This window comes from Hippoglossus stenolepis, chromosome 15 (assembly GCF_022539355.2).
Source record: "Hippoglossus stenolepis isolate QCI-W04-F060 chromosome 15, HSTE1.2, whole genome shotgun sequence".
Taxonomy (NCBI): domain Eukaryota; kingdom Metazoa; phylum Chordata; class Actinopteri; order Pleuronectiformes; family Pleuronectidae; genus Hippoglossus; species Hippoglossus stenolepis.
In genome coordinates this window covers 16,497,220-16,511,004 of record NC_061497.1, presented here as the reverse complement: position 1 = coordinate 16,511,004, position 13,785 = coordinate 16,497,220, and the positions used below count along the sequence as shown (strand labels likewise).

At 41.3% G+C, this 13,785-nt stretch overlaps 1 protein-coding gene across 3 annotated transcripts in view; it reads left to right on the top strand.

The window, feature by feature from the left end:
* The window catches only part of LOC118121837 (rho GTPase-activating protein 26), a 79,495-nt gene that overhangs the window by 22,062 nt on the left and 43,648 nt on the right, over positions 1 to 13,785 (top strand). For all 3 annotated transcript variants that reach the window (XM_035178035.2, XM_035178033.2, XM_035178034.2), the window contains exon 2: positions 13,423 to 13,518. In XM_035178035.2, coding sequence (XP_035033926.2) covers positions 13,423 to 13,518 — 96 coding nt within the window. The remainder of the gene's footprint in view (positions 1 to 13,422; positions 13,519 to 13,785) is intronic.

Below are 13,785 nucleotides of genomic sequence, written 5' to 3'. Positions count from 1 at the left end.
CACTACCTTGTATTAATAGTTTGTTTACCGCTCAATTCCAATGTGCAAAATTCCAGTTCTGCAGCTAGTGGAGTAACCAGCAGTGGAGTTAGTACCAATGACTTCGGTCTAAGTGAGTTCACAAGGTCACAGCTTGGCTCTCCGGGTGGAAGGCAGTGTTTTGTTGCATGTTTGTGTTGTTCTCCTGGACAGAGGTCAGATTTGTGCTGGGCGTAGGGAGGAAGTGGACGAAGGCTATTTGCAGACTGGCACTAATCTGGTTAGTGTGGTTTCCACCCTTTCTCTTTCTCCTGACACCACTCTGTGGTCTGAGCAACATAATCTATCATATGCCCAACAGCCCTTCATACTGTTGCATGGTTCAAGGAGAAATGCTTAATCCTTTCTGTATTTACAAGAGTGTAAACTACAAGCGCTTATTATTTGAGAACACAGCGTTATGAAAGGACAGAGCTGATGGAAAATGTGTGAACAAAGTTGCCTCAATATGATTTATTTGCAACCCCTCGACGTGGCGATGAGGACTAAATGTTCTTTTTCCACAAGTTTGTCTTGTACCAGCAATGACCTCATAGGACAACGGATTCTCCCCAGCAGCTCAGAACAAGTACAACAGGCCAACAACAGGGAGGAAACTCTTCGGTCATCCTCTGGCTCCTTCTTTGCATCTTCCACCTTGTTTTTCACTCCTCTGTCAGCAGGTTTCTCTCTGTCACCTTGCACGGGTGTATGTCTCTGGGTGCATCTCTGTGTGCTTCCATTGTCCAGTGTTGTCGCTGTCAGCAGCGAAGGCAAGGCCATATATTCTCTTACGTTTCCTGTTTTGTAGGAGACAGCTGGGCTTCGAGTCAGGTCCTGGTTGTCATATCAGGGAATGTTAGTCGCAGAGTTGTGTTGGGGAGTATTTGTTGCATTCAAGGCGGAAGCAAATAGCGTTTTCATCGTTATTATTCATTATTTGACAGAAGTTTAGTCTATAAAATGTCAGGAAATTTCAGCCTAAAATCACATCAGAGTTGTGGTTGCTCACCTTTGAATAAATAATCAGATTTTTTCAACATCATGAATATTCTTATAAATCAAACGATAGCAGGGACACATGACTCATGAGAGCATTATAAAACTGTTTTAAAACTGGGTGCTTTTCTTTTTTATATTACGAGGTCAGTTTTTTTAAGGCAGAGCTGGGCATTTCTGGCTCTGTGTCCTCGATCAGATTCCAAGTCAGTTTGTCCCACATTCCTGCTGTGGATTTTTCCAGCGGCAGCCGGCGGTCCGCAGGATGATTTCACCCCACAGACGCTCTTTTTTTTTTTTAAAGAGGGAGAGTGGAAAACCTCCCCGGTTGTCTGTGTTTGCTGTGTCAGCAACAGGCGTGGCAATGCCAAAAAGAGAGCGGGAGAGAAAGAGTGGTTGAAAGAAGGTTACTGTAGAGTAAAAGAGGGGGAGAGTGATGAAGGTGACAGAGCGTTAAAGTGAGAGAAGCCGATGACCACCAAACAGAAGCAAGAACACAGACATTACACACGAGCAGGATGAAGAAGTAGGTAGGAGCACTGTGTGAGACCAAAACAAAAAGAGACACAGAAAGTGAACTTCCTGCTCCTCGCGGTGTCCTGGCTCCTTTGTGTCCGTTGCCAGGATACGATAGCTATGTGGCCCAGGACGAGAGGAGGGAGGACGAGCGACAGTGATGTACAGTTTCCCTCTTTTTACTCTCACAGCTGCACAGATCATTTCTGACCACATGAGAATCAATTACACAGCGAGTTTGGAGGTTAAATGACTCATTGTTGAGGTGAAAATATAAAGTGAACACTCAGATATTTCCCTCCCTTTTGATTACAGAAAAACAACTGAACATAGTTCCACGAAACTTGGTGGAATTTAGGTGTGGATCCCGATCAGGGGGCAGATCCAAGAATGTTTTTCTTTTCACTTTCTTTAACAACAGGGCGATTTTCAACATTTTCATCCTTTTCTCCCAGGGAATAATTTATGGATCTAGATTAAACAAATCAGGCGCATTTAGGAGATAGATATCTATGAGTATGTGTAATTTGGTGCAGCTTGATTGAATTTAAGGCGACTGTTGGGTCCTGGTGGAGGTGTGTGCTCTATGAGGAGTGATTGATGGAGCATGACCAGTGACGGATTCAATTAGTTGATAAAACACAAAAAGGGCTTGATACAATTTTGATAAACTATCATCTAGGGGATTTATCAAACAAAAAGTAAAATGCTTAGTTTTTGTAGTTTTGGAAATGTCAGAATTTGCAGCTCTTTATCAATTAAAATGATTTATTTATGTAAACACATGAAAGGAACATTTTTTAAGGATTTTACTGTTTAAGAAAGGTAGGACACTTCACATTAATAGATTACAGAAATTTATATATGTTGATATTTGCATTAAAGCAAGCATTAGAATATATATCCGTTAATATCTGACAGTAAAGTTGAAGTTTTACCACGTTTCTCTACCTGTTCCTCCCCGGTTCCTTAAATCTCTCCAGAAACAGCTCATGTTTCCTCCTCTTACAGCTGTTTCTCAGCTCAGTTCCTTGTTGCCCCTTCTCTAAAACTATATGACTTTCTTCCTCATTCCCTTCTCCCTGTTTCCGTCTCTTTCCTGCCCCCCTCTCCACCATCTCACCCTCAGTTCATTCTAGTTGGGACTGTGAGGGTCTTTGTTGAATTCCTTTTTGTTCCCAGGCTTTATTTAGCCATTGTTAATCACTTTGTTGGCCTGTGACCACCATTCAGGCAGTTTCTGATGAGCAAAGGGCTATTACAGGGCAAAGAAAAGCCACCATCAACTCGCACAGAGATTCATTGACTTTATAATCTCTGGGAGATTTGGTGGTAGTGGTGGTGGTGGTGGGGTTTGTAGGAGCTTGTTTCTCCATCATTTTCTTGTTCTTTCTTGAAATTCCTTCCCTGGGATTCCCTCCCTGCATGGGATGGGCAGTTTGATGCTCATCGGACAGGAATGAAGATGCAAGTGGGGTGTGTGTGTGTGTGTGTGTGTGTGTGTGTGTGTGTGTGTGTGTGTGTGTGTCGTTTTTAGATTGTTTAGCTTGATTAAAGATCGGCCGTAGTGCGTTCGGGAAAATGACTGGTTTCTCTCCGTTCTCGGCTTATTACAGTCAACAATAAACACTCTCACACAAACACACACACACTTGCCGCCCCCCCTCGGCCACTGCACTGACACATTCAGATGTGATGAAAGCCATCTGCTGAGATAGACATTGGGAGTGTTTCCATTGTGTGCGTACGTGTGTGTGTGTGTGTGTTTGTGTATGTTGGGGTCTGCTTTGTCAACCCCAGTACTGTGTCATGTGTTGGCCCGTGTTTGCTTGCATAAGTGATTCCAAATGTTAGTGTGTGTGTGTGTGTGTGTGTGTGTGTGTGTGTGTGTGTGTGTGTGTGTGTGTGTGTGTGTGTGTGTGTGTGTGTGTGTGTGTGTGTGTGTGTGTGTGTGTGTGTGTGTGTGTGTGTGTGTGTGTGTTTTTACTGTCATGACTCCCACATGCTAGGGAGTTCCATCACAGTGTAGTGGTGTTTAAGGTCCACAGAGCCTCTGTTGGCAAACACACAAAGGTTTTCACAACATTATCCCAGTAAATAGGAAAACAAATGTTCGTAATGTGTTCCTGTAGAGACTCGCGTCCCGGACACACGTTAAACAGACTCGTTTGTCACCACGCTACAAATGTTTCAGGATTTATGAGAGTGAACTGTACAAAATACAAATTAAACGTATAAACCGAAGAAGCGCAATAATCTTTACTTTTATCCTGTCTACAATAAGACATGACACGTACAGTATATCTCTTATAGCAGCTGTACTGTCAGGTTCCATGCACTGAGTTTAAGATGTGGAAAACACATTTTGAACCATTGTCAAATTCCAACATCATACTGTAGCTTCAATATTACCTCATTTCCTTCGTCATTACACTATGTGGTCAAACATGTGTTAAATATAAAATTGACATTGATTGGCTGACGTTTGCAGGTCGCTGGGGTTTGACTGAGGTATTGGACCTCAGGTCTGTATGTTAGCCTGTAGTTAAGCCACCGGCAGGAATATTTATACAAGTGGTGGCAATTAGTGTGTGATTGAGAGGTATGTAGAAACTGTGTGTGTGTTTTTTTTGTCTGTTGAAACAGCTTGATACTGTAAGTACATTTTGGATTAACCTGGAGCACACAGTCATGTCACTGCGGGTAATAGGTAATAAGTAGAGTTATGTGGCCAATTAACGTTTGTTCTGTATCTTAAATCACATTAGATGTACTGTGCAAATAAGATGTAAGTAAAAGTAAAGGATGTAGGTTAAAATAACAACGTGTAATAATTTTATTATGGGTATTTGATAGCAGATTTTTTTTTTTTAACCTTTTCTTTCTTACAGGTATCAGTATGAAATATAAATAATAAACTCTTGAACATTGCCGGCACACAGTTCAAAGTTCGGCCACAAATCTCAAATGCTTTGAATTCCCAATGAAAATCAATTACCAACATTTATTTATTGTAATTGAAAGGAGGCATATGCTCATATTTACAATTTTAATTCTTGTTAAAAGGTTTACATGCTCTAATGTTCTCAAGACATCACTTTCCTCACACTGTCCCATTGCAGCAGCTTCTCTCTTCAGTCTGAAACACTTGGTTTTAGCTCCTGTCTCTTTAAGACCACCCTCCTGATAAAGCCCTGTCTGCTCTGATTGGCTAAATTCCCAAACAATGTAATAATATTAATACTTACATCCAGAGATTAATGTAAAATATTTTTTACAGACTTTCATGGTCTCAAATGCATGAATATTGCACAGTATTAAAAGAGATCTCTTATTGGCGCTATAATAATGTAAACGTCCTTGCGTGCACATACAGTATTTGTATGCATGTGTGCAACAATGTGTGATGAGTTGTCTGCAGCCTGGAAGTTGTCCAGGCGTCTTGGCAGCAGGTTGTCCTGATGACATATTTACAGTTTGGGCAGCCAGCTTAGCCCTTGGAAGGTGATGAGATAATATATAACTCTGAGACACGTTCCATCTCTGAAACCCCGTTTCTCTGCCAATCTCTTATTCTTTCTCTCAATCCACCAAGTGACGTTATTTCTGTTTGAGTCCAACACAAACTTTTACGCTGAAATGACCTTGGCTATGATTTCTCTTCTGCCGTAACAAAACATCAACAAACAGACTTCCTGACGTTCTCGCACAGGGGGAAAAAATGCTCTCATATACGTTCATGCCACAATATATTCAGACGATGGAAGAGGCCTAATGTGATCCCACTGCGATTAGTAATCCACCTTTAACCTTCAAACATTATCCCACTTTACACAGCCCGATGGGACTGTAAAACAAGGTACTAGATGGTAATATTACTGAACAGCGGTGAGCTTTTTGCTGCCTGTTCTCCAGCTGTGTTAGAGGATCGTATTACAGGATGATGATGGACCTGAAAAGTGGGTCTGTAACGGGATCTACATTCATGGCTGCAGCTTTGACCTTAATCACCCATATATGTTCCACTTAGTCAGAACAAGAGTGATGAGACTGTATATGTCGTCCATCAATGTGCGGCGAGGCGGTCGACTTCGCAAAAAGCTGACTAAGCAGAATGGACAGACGAAGGGTGTCCTTTGACTCCTGCTTCCCCTCCCCAACCTGCACCTACCATGGCAACGCCTGAAAGAAGCCATCTCCACTTCCATGCCCTTTCTCTCGCTCTCACACACAAACACACACTTTCCCTGATTCTGTGACGTACTGTTGCCATGAAACAAATGTTTCCTCTACGCTAAATGTCAATGTGACCTTGTGTTCTCTGTCCAACCGGAAACAATGTCCGTGTACTGTAGTTTCCTGCTCAATGCTTGACAACAATCACTCGCATCAGGCATTTGTTTATTTTCTTAAAAGTCCTTAACCCTGTGTTGTTGAGGAAGGAAAGGGATTGGACAGTGACTCAATTACTTTTAAACACACACAGTCTCATTTAGAACGTCACTCAGTAGAGCACATTCCTCCACCAAGGCCCAACAGTCCCCTTAAATTCAATATCAAATCTGTCATGTTCATTTGTACAAAGTTCAATGACACAGTTCAATGTGATGAATGAAGGCCCATATAAACTGTTGATTCCATAGTGAATCCACAGTATCTCCCTGCTACGCATTGGTGGTAGTTACAGATTTGTAACTTTATTTTTTACTGTACAATCATAAAATCATAACACCCCTCCGATACCGCATTTAATTCAACTTGATATTTAGTTTTGAGTTCTTTTGTGACCTATGTCCCACCCTTCCTCCAAGTTCTGTGCAAATCCATTCAGAAGATTTAATCCTGTTGATAAACAAACAAATAATTAATCCAACAAATTTTATTTCAGTATAAAGCCACAGTTTTGACATTTCACTGTGAATTCGCACTCAAACAACACACACAATACTGATCATACAGCAGCAACAACATCTGGCCAAGGAACAGTAAACACGGAGTGGCCCATAACTGAAGAAATTTAGAAGCAACCGAAGCAATATCGAAATGTGTTACGTTAATTTATCAATATAACTACATGAATATTATTATATACTGTTTAAAAATCCTTAATATTTGTATCAATATCTGCTTCAAAAGTCCAGTATCGATTGGGCTAATCTGTAGACCAGAATATTTATCACATCATGAAAACACAGAACTGTTTGTTTATATCACTTTTCTCAGTAAAGCTTTAAAACAGGCATTTAAATAATCAATAGTCTGCCTGAAGGGAAAAGGTTTTGTAGGTGGAATAAAATGTGACTATTTTGGTCGTTGTATAACTTTATTATAAATTCTTCTCACCACCATGAAACATGGAGTATAGAAATATTTCTCGGAGTATACTGTGGTATTAATTTGATAAAGATTCTATATTTTAAAAGTATTAGATGAGACTGAAATCTGTCTTTGTCTCTATAGATGAATAGTGGTGTGTGTGTGTGTGTGTGTGTGTGTGTGTGTGTGTGTGTGTGTGTGTGTGTGTGTGTGTGTGTGTGTGTGTGTGTGTGTGTGTGTGTGTGTGTGTGTGTGTGTCACCTAATGAATAGCGTTTCTATTCACATGCTTGTGGAACAAAGCTACTGCACAGTTCGAGCTACTGCTGGATATCCTGTTGATATCACACAGCCCCATTCTTTTCACTGTGTATGTGTGTTTGTGAGTTACACATAGCAGGCGTTGTACAGTGCTGCTGCATGGTTGAGGTTCATTACAGATGCCTTTTGTGTAGCCTAATCTCTCTCTCTCTCTCTGTGTGTGTGTGTGTGTGTGTGTGTGTGTGTGTGTGTGTGTGTGTGTGTGTGTGTGTGTGTGTGTGTGTGTGTGTGTGTGTGTGTGTGTGTGTGTGTGTGTGTGTGTGTGTGTGTGGAATGGTTCATTCCGGCAATGTCTAAACCAGTGTCCTTCAAATGTCATTGTTGAAGTGACAGGACTTCTATACACCAGTATGGTCACGAATACAATCAAACCCTCTTAAGGAAATATTCACAAGACTCAAATCTTTGCTTAATACTAATGTAATGATGAAAACTATTTATTATTTTTCAGTCAATTAACTGTGTAATTGTTTCATCTCTAATTTGATATTTCTGTTCTGTTACTGGGTTGAAGTATCGAATTTCTGCTGTAGTGGTGATAACATCTATCTTTTATGATAATGCTGCATTCATCTCCAGGTTTCGACCTGACTTGCTTTTCGAATGTATGTCAAAGTCCCAAGGTCATGAGTTACTCTACTGTTTCTCTGTGTAGTTTTTTGTGTGAGCTGTTGTGAGCTCAGGAGGAAGTGAAAGAGGGAAGAATGGGGGGAAGAGTACTAGAGAAGAGGGTAAGAGGACAGAGAGGCGAGCGTCTGCAGGGTCACTTATTTTTAGTTGTCACTGTCCTCTATTGACCTTCCTGCCTGGACACACACACACACTCACACTTGAACTACTGATTTGACCAGCAAGACCACACTGGGATGCTGCTGAATGGAGCCGCAGTAGCAGCAACACCACATGTAAATCAATTCTGTTTGGTGGTCTGCTCACATGGACCATGTACCCATTTAGACATACATCTATTGATGTGCAGAGTTCAATATAAATATCCATTCTCACAGCAGTCTAGGGTCATATACTGCATTAATGTCATTGTACTTCTCCTGTACAGTAGTTTTTATATGCAGTGTGTTATTTCTACTCTGGTAAAAGATTCTTAAAACTTTACAGAATGAATTCGGTGCATCTTCTAAGTAACTTGGCACCAAAGTCTAAACATCTGGAAACCCTCAGCACCTAACCATCTGCTTACTGCCAAAAAATATTTATTACTTCTAATCTTCACATACATTGGTCCAACATATTTTAATCTCGGGCTTTAACTTGTGAATGACTGCATTCAAACAGCTTCCTTACACGTCGAGGCATCACTGCTCCCTACATCTGCAAGTTGGCATTCAAAAGTTGCTCTGGACTGTGTACCTGTTATGGGATGTAATTCTTTCTGTGTTGTGTTTTCAAGATAAACCACAATTATATGGTTCAGTAATGTGGTTTTCATTTGAAGACACAATTTGTGTGTGTGTGTGTGTGTGTGTGTGTGTGTGTGTGTGTGTGTGTGTGTGTGTGTGTGTGTGTGTGTGTGTGTGTGTGTGTGTGTGTGTGTGTGTGTGTGTGTGTGTGTGTGTGTGTGTGTGTGTGTGTGTGTGTGTGTGCGCGCAGATATGAAGCTACGTACTGTATGTGCTTGTGTGTGTCTGAGTGCATCGCGGTTGCCAGCATCTACTGAGAAAACGCCGATATGCCAGATAAGAGTTGTGTGATTTATGTGACACGCGTGATGAATTTACATATAGAAGCCAGAACAACCTAATAAAACATGTGTTGCCTCATCACAGCGTTTGCCAAAATGTACATTGAGACATCGTCCAAGAGCGAATCGAATCAAACAGGTGAAATCCATTAAACCTGTTTTTTCTTTAACGTTTTAATGCCCTACTTGAGACGCATTTGAGTTTATGACAGTTTATTTTGAAAAAAACAGATAAATTTGAACTTCATGCTAAATTCAAGATTTTTTTTTTCTGTTTAGACTGAAACTTGTTCAACTATGACTCAGCCCTTCAACTATGAACTGACGGAGTTCAGGTCTGTCTTTTTTCATGTGGGCTTGTTTTATTAATGAGAACAGTTTGTTGCTCTTTTCAAAGTAGAAAAAGTTTAAATATAAGATACAGCAAAGGTTCCATTTACACACACATTCATACAGAACTTCTATAAGCAGAACGTTTTCTATTACACACCATTCACACACTGTGTATGAACCCTAATTAACTCTAATGAACCCCTAATGAACCCCTCATTAACCCTAAATTAACCCTACATTGCCCCCCCGTCGGGTATCATTGTCTTGCTCAAGGACACTTTGGCTGAGTGGAGGATCTGGGGATCGAACCAACATGACCAATATGACATTTCGAAAGGTGTTTTCCAGACACGTGCAATGAGTAAAGTAAGTTAAGTATTTGTAGAAATGAGGAACATTTTAAAATCGTTGTAAATAGTTTTTACATTTCAGCTTTTTACCAACACTCATTTTCTAAGCTGATCATAAAACATAAAAAATCGAAGCAGTGTCATCTCATGTGGTTATTATGACTAAATGTTGAAGCCATTGTTGGAGTCCCTATTTAACATGCAGATGCCGCATCGGCACAAAACCCTGGTTCCTATACAACAAATACATCAACTGATTGTTTCTATGTAACTGCATTATTGTTTCATCTCTTGAAACTTAAAGTAATCAAGGCCAAGTGCTAATTTCAATTATCAGTTATTAGTTTTAATTATCCAATTTTTTTTGTGGATATTTTAGGCCACAATTCTAAAACTCCTAATCCCCCTGGCTATTGTTAGAGCATATTACTCTTCTGCTGATCAGAAAGAAACAGCACGTTTTCTGAAATGAAACTGGTTGTGAAATGTGCAATTGATTACTGTAATTTTCCTATGTATGAACTGAAGTAGGAGTGTTTTGCCCCTTCACCTCACAGCGTGCTTTTTCTGGATTCAAACCCTGGTTCGGCCTGGGCTTTTCTGTGTGGACTTTGCATGTTCTCCCCTCGTATGTGTGGGTTTTCTCTGGGTGCTCGGCTTCCTCCAACAGTCCAAAGAGTTTTAAGAGTCTCCAGGGATATTGGTTTGAATGTGAGCGTTAAACGTGTTTGTTTGTCAGCCCTGTGACTTGGGATTGGCTCCAGACCCCGGCAACGCTCAAAGAGAAAGTGGCATTGATAATGGATGGCTGGAACAAGGAGTGGATGACTGTGGAACTAATACGCATAAACTTCAAGGCTGTATTTTTTTAAACGGTCTTCTGTTTTTCTACTCCTGCAGTCTGTGGTTAGTTTTTGATGTGTGAGTGACCACGTGGCGTGTGGTCGGATCCAGAGCGAAGATTTTATCCACGACTGGCAGGTTTTCGCTGACTAGGTGCCAAGAGGAACTGTCAGTGGCACGATGGAGCAGTCAGATAAGAGAGGGAAGGGGAGTTGGAGGCCCCAAAAAATAAAAAGAACAGCGAAGTCGGAGCGAGGAGGAGAGTGCAGAGAGAGTTATCGTTTTGTGTACCTCAGTGGACACGTAGCATGACATCAGTGCTGCCAGAGCCGGACTTGATTCACTGAGGCCACCCATGCAGAGTATAACGCACTCATGCTACAAACAGAACAACTGAAAAGATACAAACATAAAAAGGTCAGTGAATAATGTGTGATAGAAAACAAGCACTGCTCTGAAAAGAAAGATCCAGTGGGTAATGCATTTTATTATGGTTTATAACAGTGTTACAGGAAAGTATGCATCGGTCCTTAAAGATGATACTTCATTAACAATCAGAAATGCCACCTAGTCACCTCAAACTCTCCTGAATCACATTATCGCTGCACGTGCGCTTTAGAACATACAAAATACAAAATATAAAAGATATTATAACCAAACCACTTGTTTCAGTTGACTGTAAACATGTGAGATTCTGCTGTTTTACACTACAACACCCCGACACTGGGTCTGCAGAGCTGTCACCTGGAGCCGCTCTTGTATCTCACAGATGACTTTACCAGGTGCTGTCTGACACACACACACACACACACACACACACACACACACACACACACACACACACACACACACACACACCAGTGACATAGACAAGAACAAACTCTGCTCTCCGCTCTGTCTCAAGCCTAAACATGAGTTTGTTTGCTCAACAGTGAAGATCAAAACCACAACTGAGTGTCATTTGTGGTCATTTGCATACTGCACACCTAGCGGCTAGTCCTGCATTCCCCCTGCGTGTGTCAGATACAGCGAGAGCAGGGGCCAACATTTCCTTTTCAAAGATCCAGGAGCTAAAACCCAGTGTTTGAGACAGAGGCTGAAAAGAGGAGCTGCAGCATTGGACAGTATGAGGAGAATCGTGTGTTTTCTGAACAACAAATAATAACACAAATTAAATTTACAAACCTGAATAAGAGCATAATATGTCTCCTTTAATTTGTTAATGATATGATACATTTTATTTATGCAAATGTTTTTCAGTCCGTTGTCCTTTTCCAACTCAGCCCACGTTGCTTGTATATCATGTATAATACTTGCCCTCCAGCTGCTATGTATTTCACTGAATGAAAGTTTTTTTTTCTTTTCTTCAATGGACACAGGCACCGTATAACCACAGTTTATCTTCAAGGTTGGAATGTGGTCTGATCATACTTTAGTTATTTTGATGCAGCAGAGCCACTGTGACTCACTGCTAACTGACATCCTACAATGTTTTCATGAGTCAGTCGCAAGAGAAAGAGGTGTGTGTGTGTGTGTGTGTGTGTGTGTGTGTGTGTGTGTGTGTGTGTGTGTGTGTGTGTGTGTGTGTGTGTGTGTGTGTGTGTGTGTGTGTGTGTGTGTGTGTGTGTGTGTGTGTGTGTGTGTACTTGTATTTTGAGCATAGACCGTACGTAGTGAGGACATTTTGGGAAAGTGAGGACATCACTTTTTCATTGGGTTGTTTGAGGGTTAAGACTTGGTTTTAGGGTTAGAATTGGGTTTAGGTTTTGGTTAGGCATTTAGTTGTGATGGTTAAGGTAAGGATAAGGGGTTGGCAAAGGCATTATGCCTGTGAGTGTCCTCACTAAGATAGAAGTACTAGATTGTGTTTGTGTGTGTGCCGTCATGTGTATGTTACTGGCAACACATGCAGGAGCTGCAATGCCTGTGTTTCATTTCTGCTACTGGCAAGCACAGAGCAGATCTTTCCAAATGCACATTTTGTCCACACACACAGATATGCATGGTGAACGTGTGGTATTCACACGAACATGGCCTATTGCGCTGCGTCTGTCTGCTCTCTCAACCCCTCTCCGTCCTTTCCCTGACTCCCATCTGTCTTTTCACGTGAGACTCTTGATCTCTCGTCTCGTTTTCCGTCTCTTTCTCTTCATATTTGTCTGGATTTCATTTTGAGCTCCATCCATATTTTCAAAACACTGCTGAAGTACATCTTTGCTGCTTATGCACATTTGGTGTAGTTCCTGTCCCTCATCTCTCTGGAACGATTGGCATTTTCCTGCTGGGATTGACCACATCATACTTTCACCTATATTGTAAATTAGCAAAAGCATCAATATAAATGTTCACTATTTTAAAATTCCTATATCTGACTATGTTTCAATATCAGGATATTGTGCAAGTGCGGTGTTATTTCTCAGTGTCTAGTTTCTAAGAAAGTTAAAGAGGTTCCTCTCTCTCTCAGTATCTTCCCCTCCGTCCTTCCTCTATTTCACTACAACTCCGTAGGACACGTGTGCGACCTTGGTCCGCCCAGCAACAGGGAAACATTGTAGTGGAGGTGACCCTGCCTTGACTTAAAACATCCAGGAAGCTTAACTCGCCGTGAGTGGCTGTCTCCCAGGAGCTCCTAGCGCCTCATGTATTATTTGAAAGACATCCATCCATCTGTCCGAGGCCTTTCACTGCCTCACTTGGCCAACGTGAGTCAGGATTAATGGCACTTTTCACAGCGCGTGCACAGATGCACACAAACGTAGTAGCTGTCAACCTTCATCACTAACACCACTGGGGATCCACTCACAGTATCCCCAGTCTACATTCAGGCTTTTTCCACTTACTCTCACTTTCAGTAACTGCATAAAAAAGCGAATCAAAGAATGGTTTTCTGTGACATGGTGGTAGGAATGAAGTGAGAGTATTAATGTGATGTTTTACAGTGAGTGGGTGAATAAGGTTTTTCTTCCTCTCTAGTGTCCAAACTGGTCAACACTTCCAAACCTCTAACATCTTCTCTCTTTTCTCTCAGGTCTGTCGACGGCCAAGAGGAAGTTTGCCGACTCTCTCAACGAGTTTAAATTCCAGTGTATTGGAGACGCGGAGACGGACGATGAGATTTGCATAGGTGAGCTCGCCGATATGAAATCTGATCTGGGCAGTTGAAAGCTCCTCAGTAAATCAGTAGACAGCACATTTCCATTTATAGTCACCAAAATAGAAACAGTCGTATCAGCTGCGATATAAAGAGCAGCTTGATTTATTTCCGATAAACAAGCTCAAATGATGCCTCTGCTGAGTCAGTTCTGGGCCTTTTTTTAGAATCAAAGATTTATGTTTGATGGAAATCGTATTAAAAGTGTCATTTTCTCTGCCAGGCCTTTTTTCTTGCCTG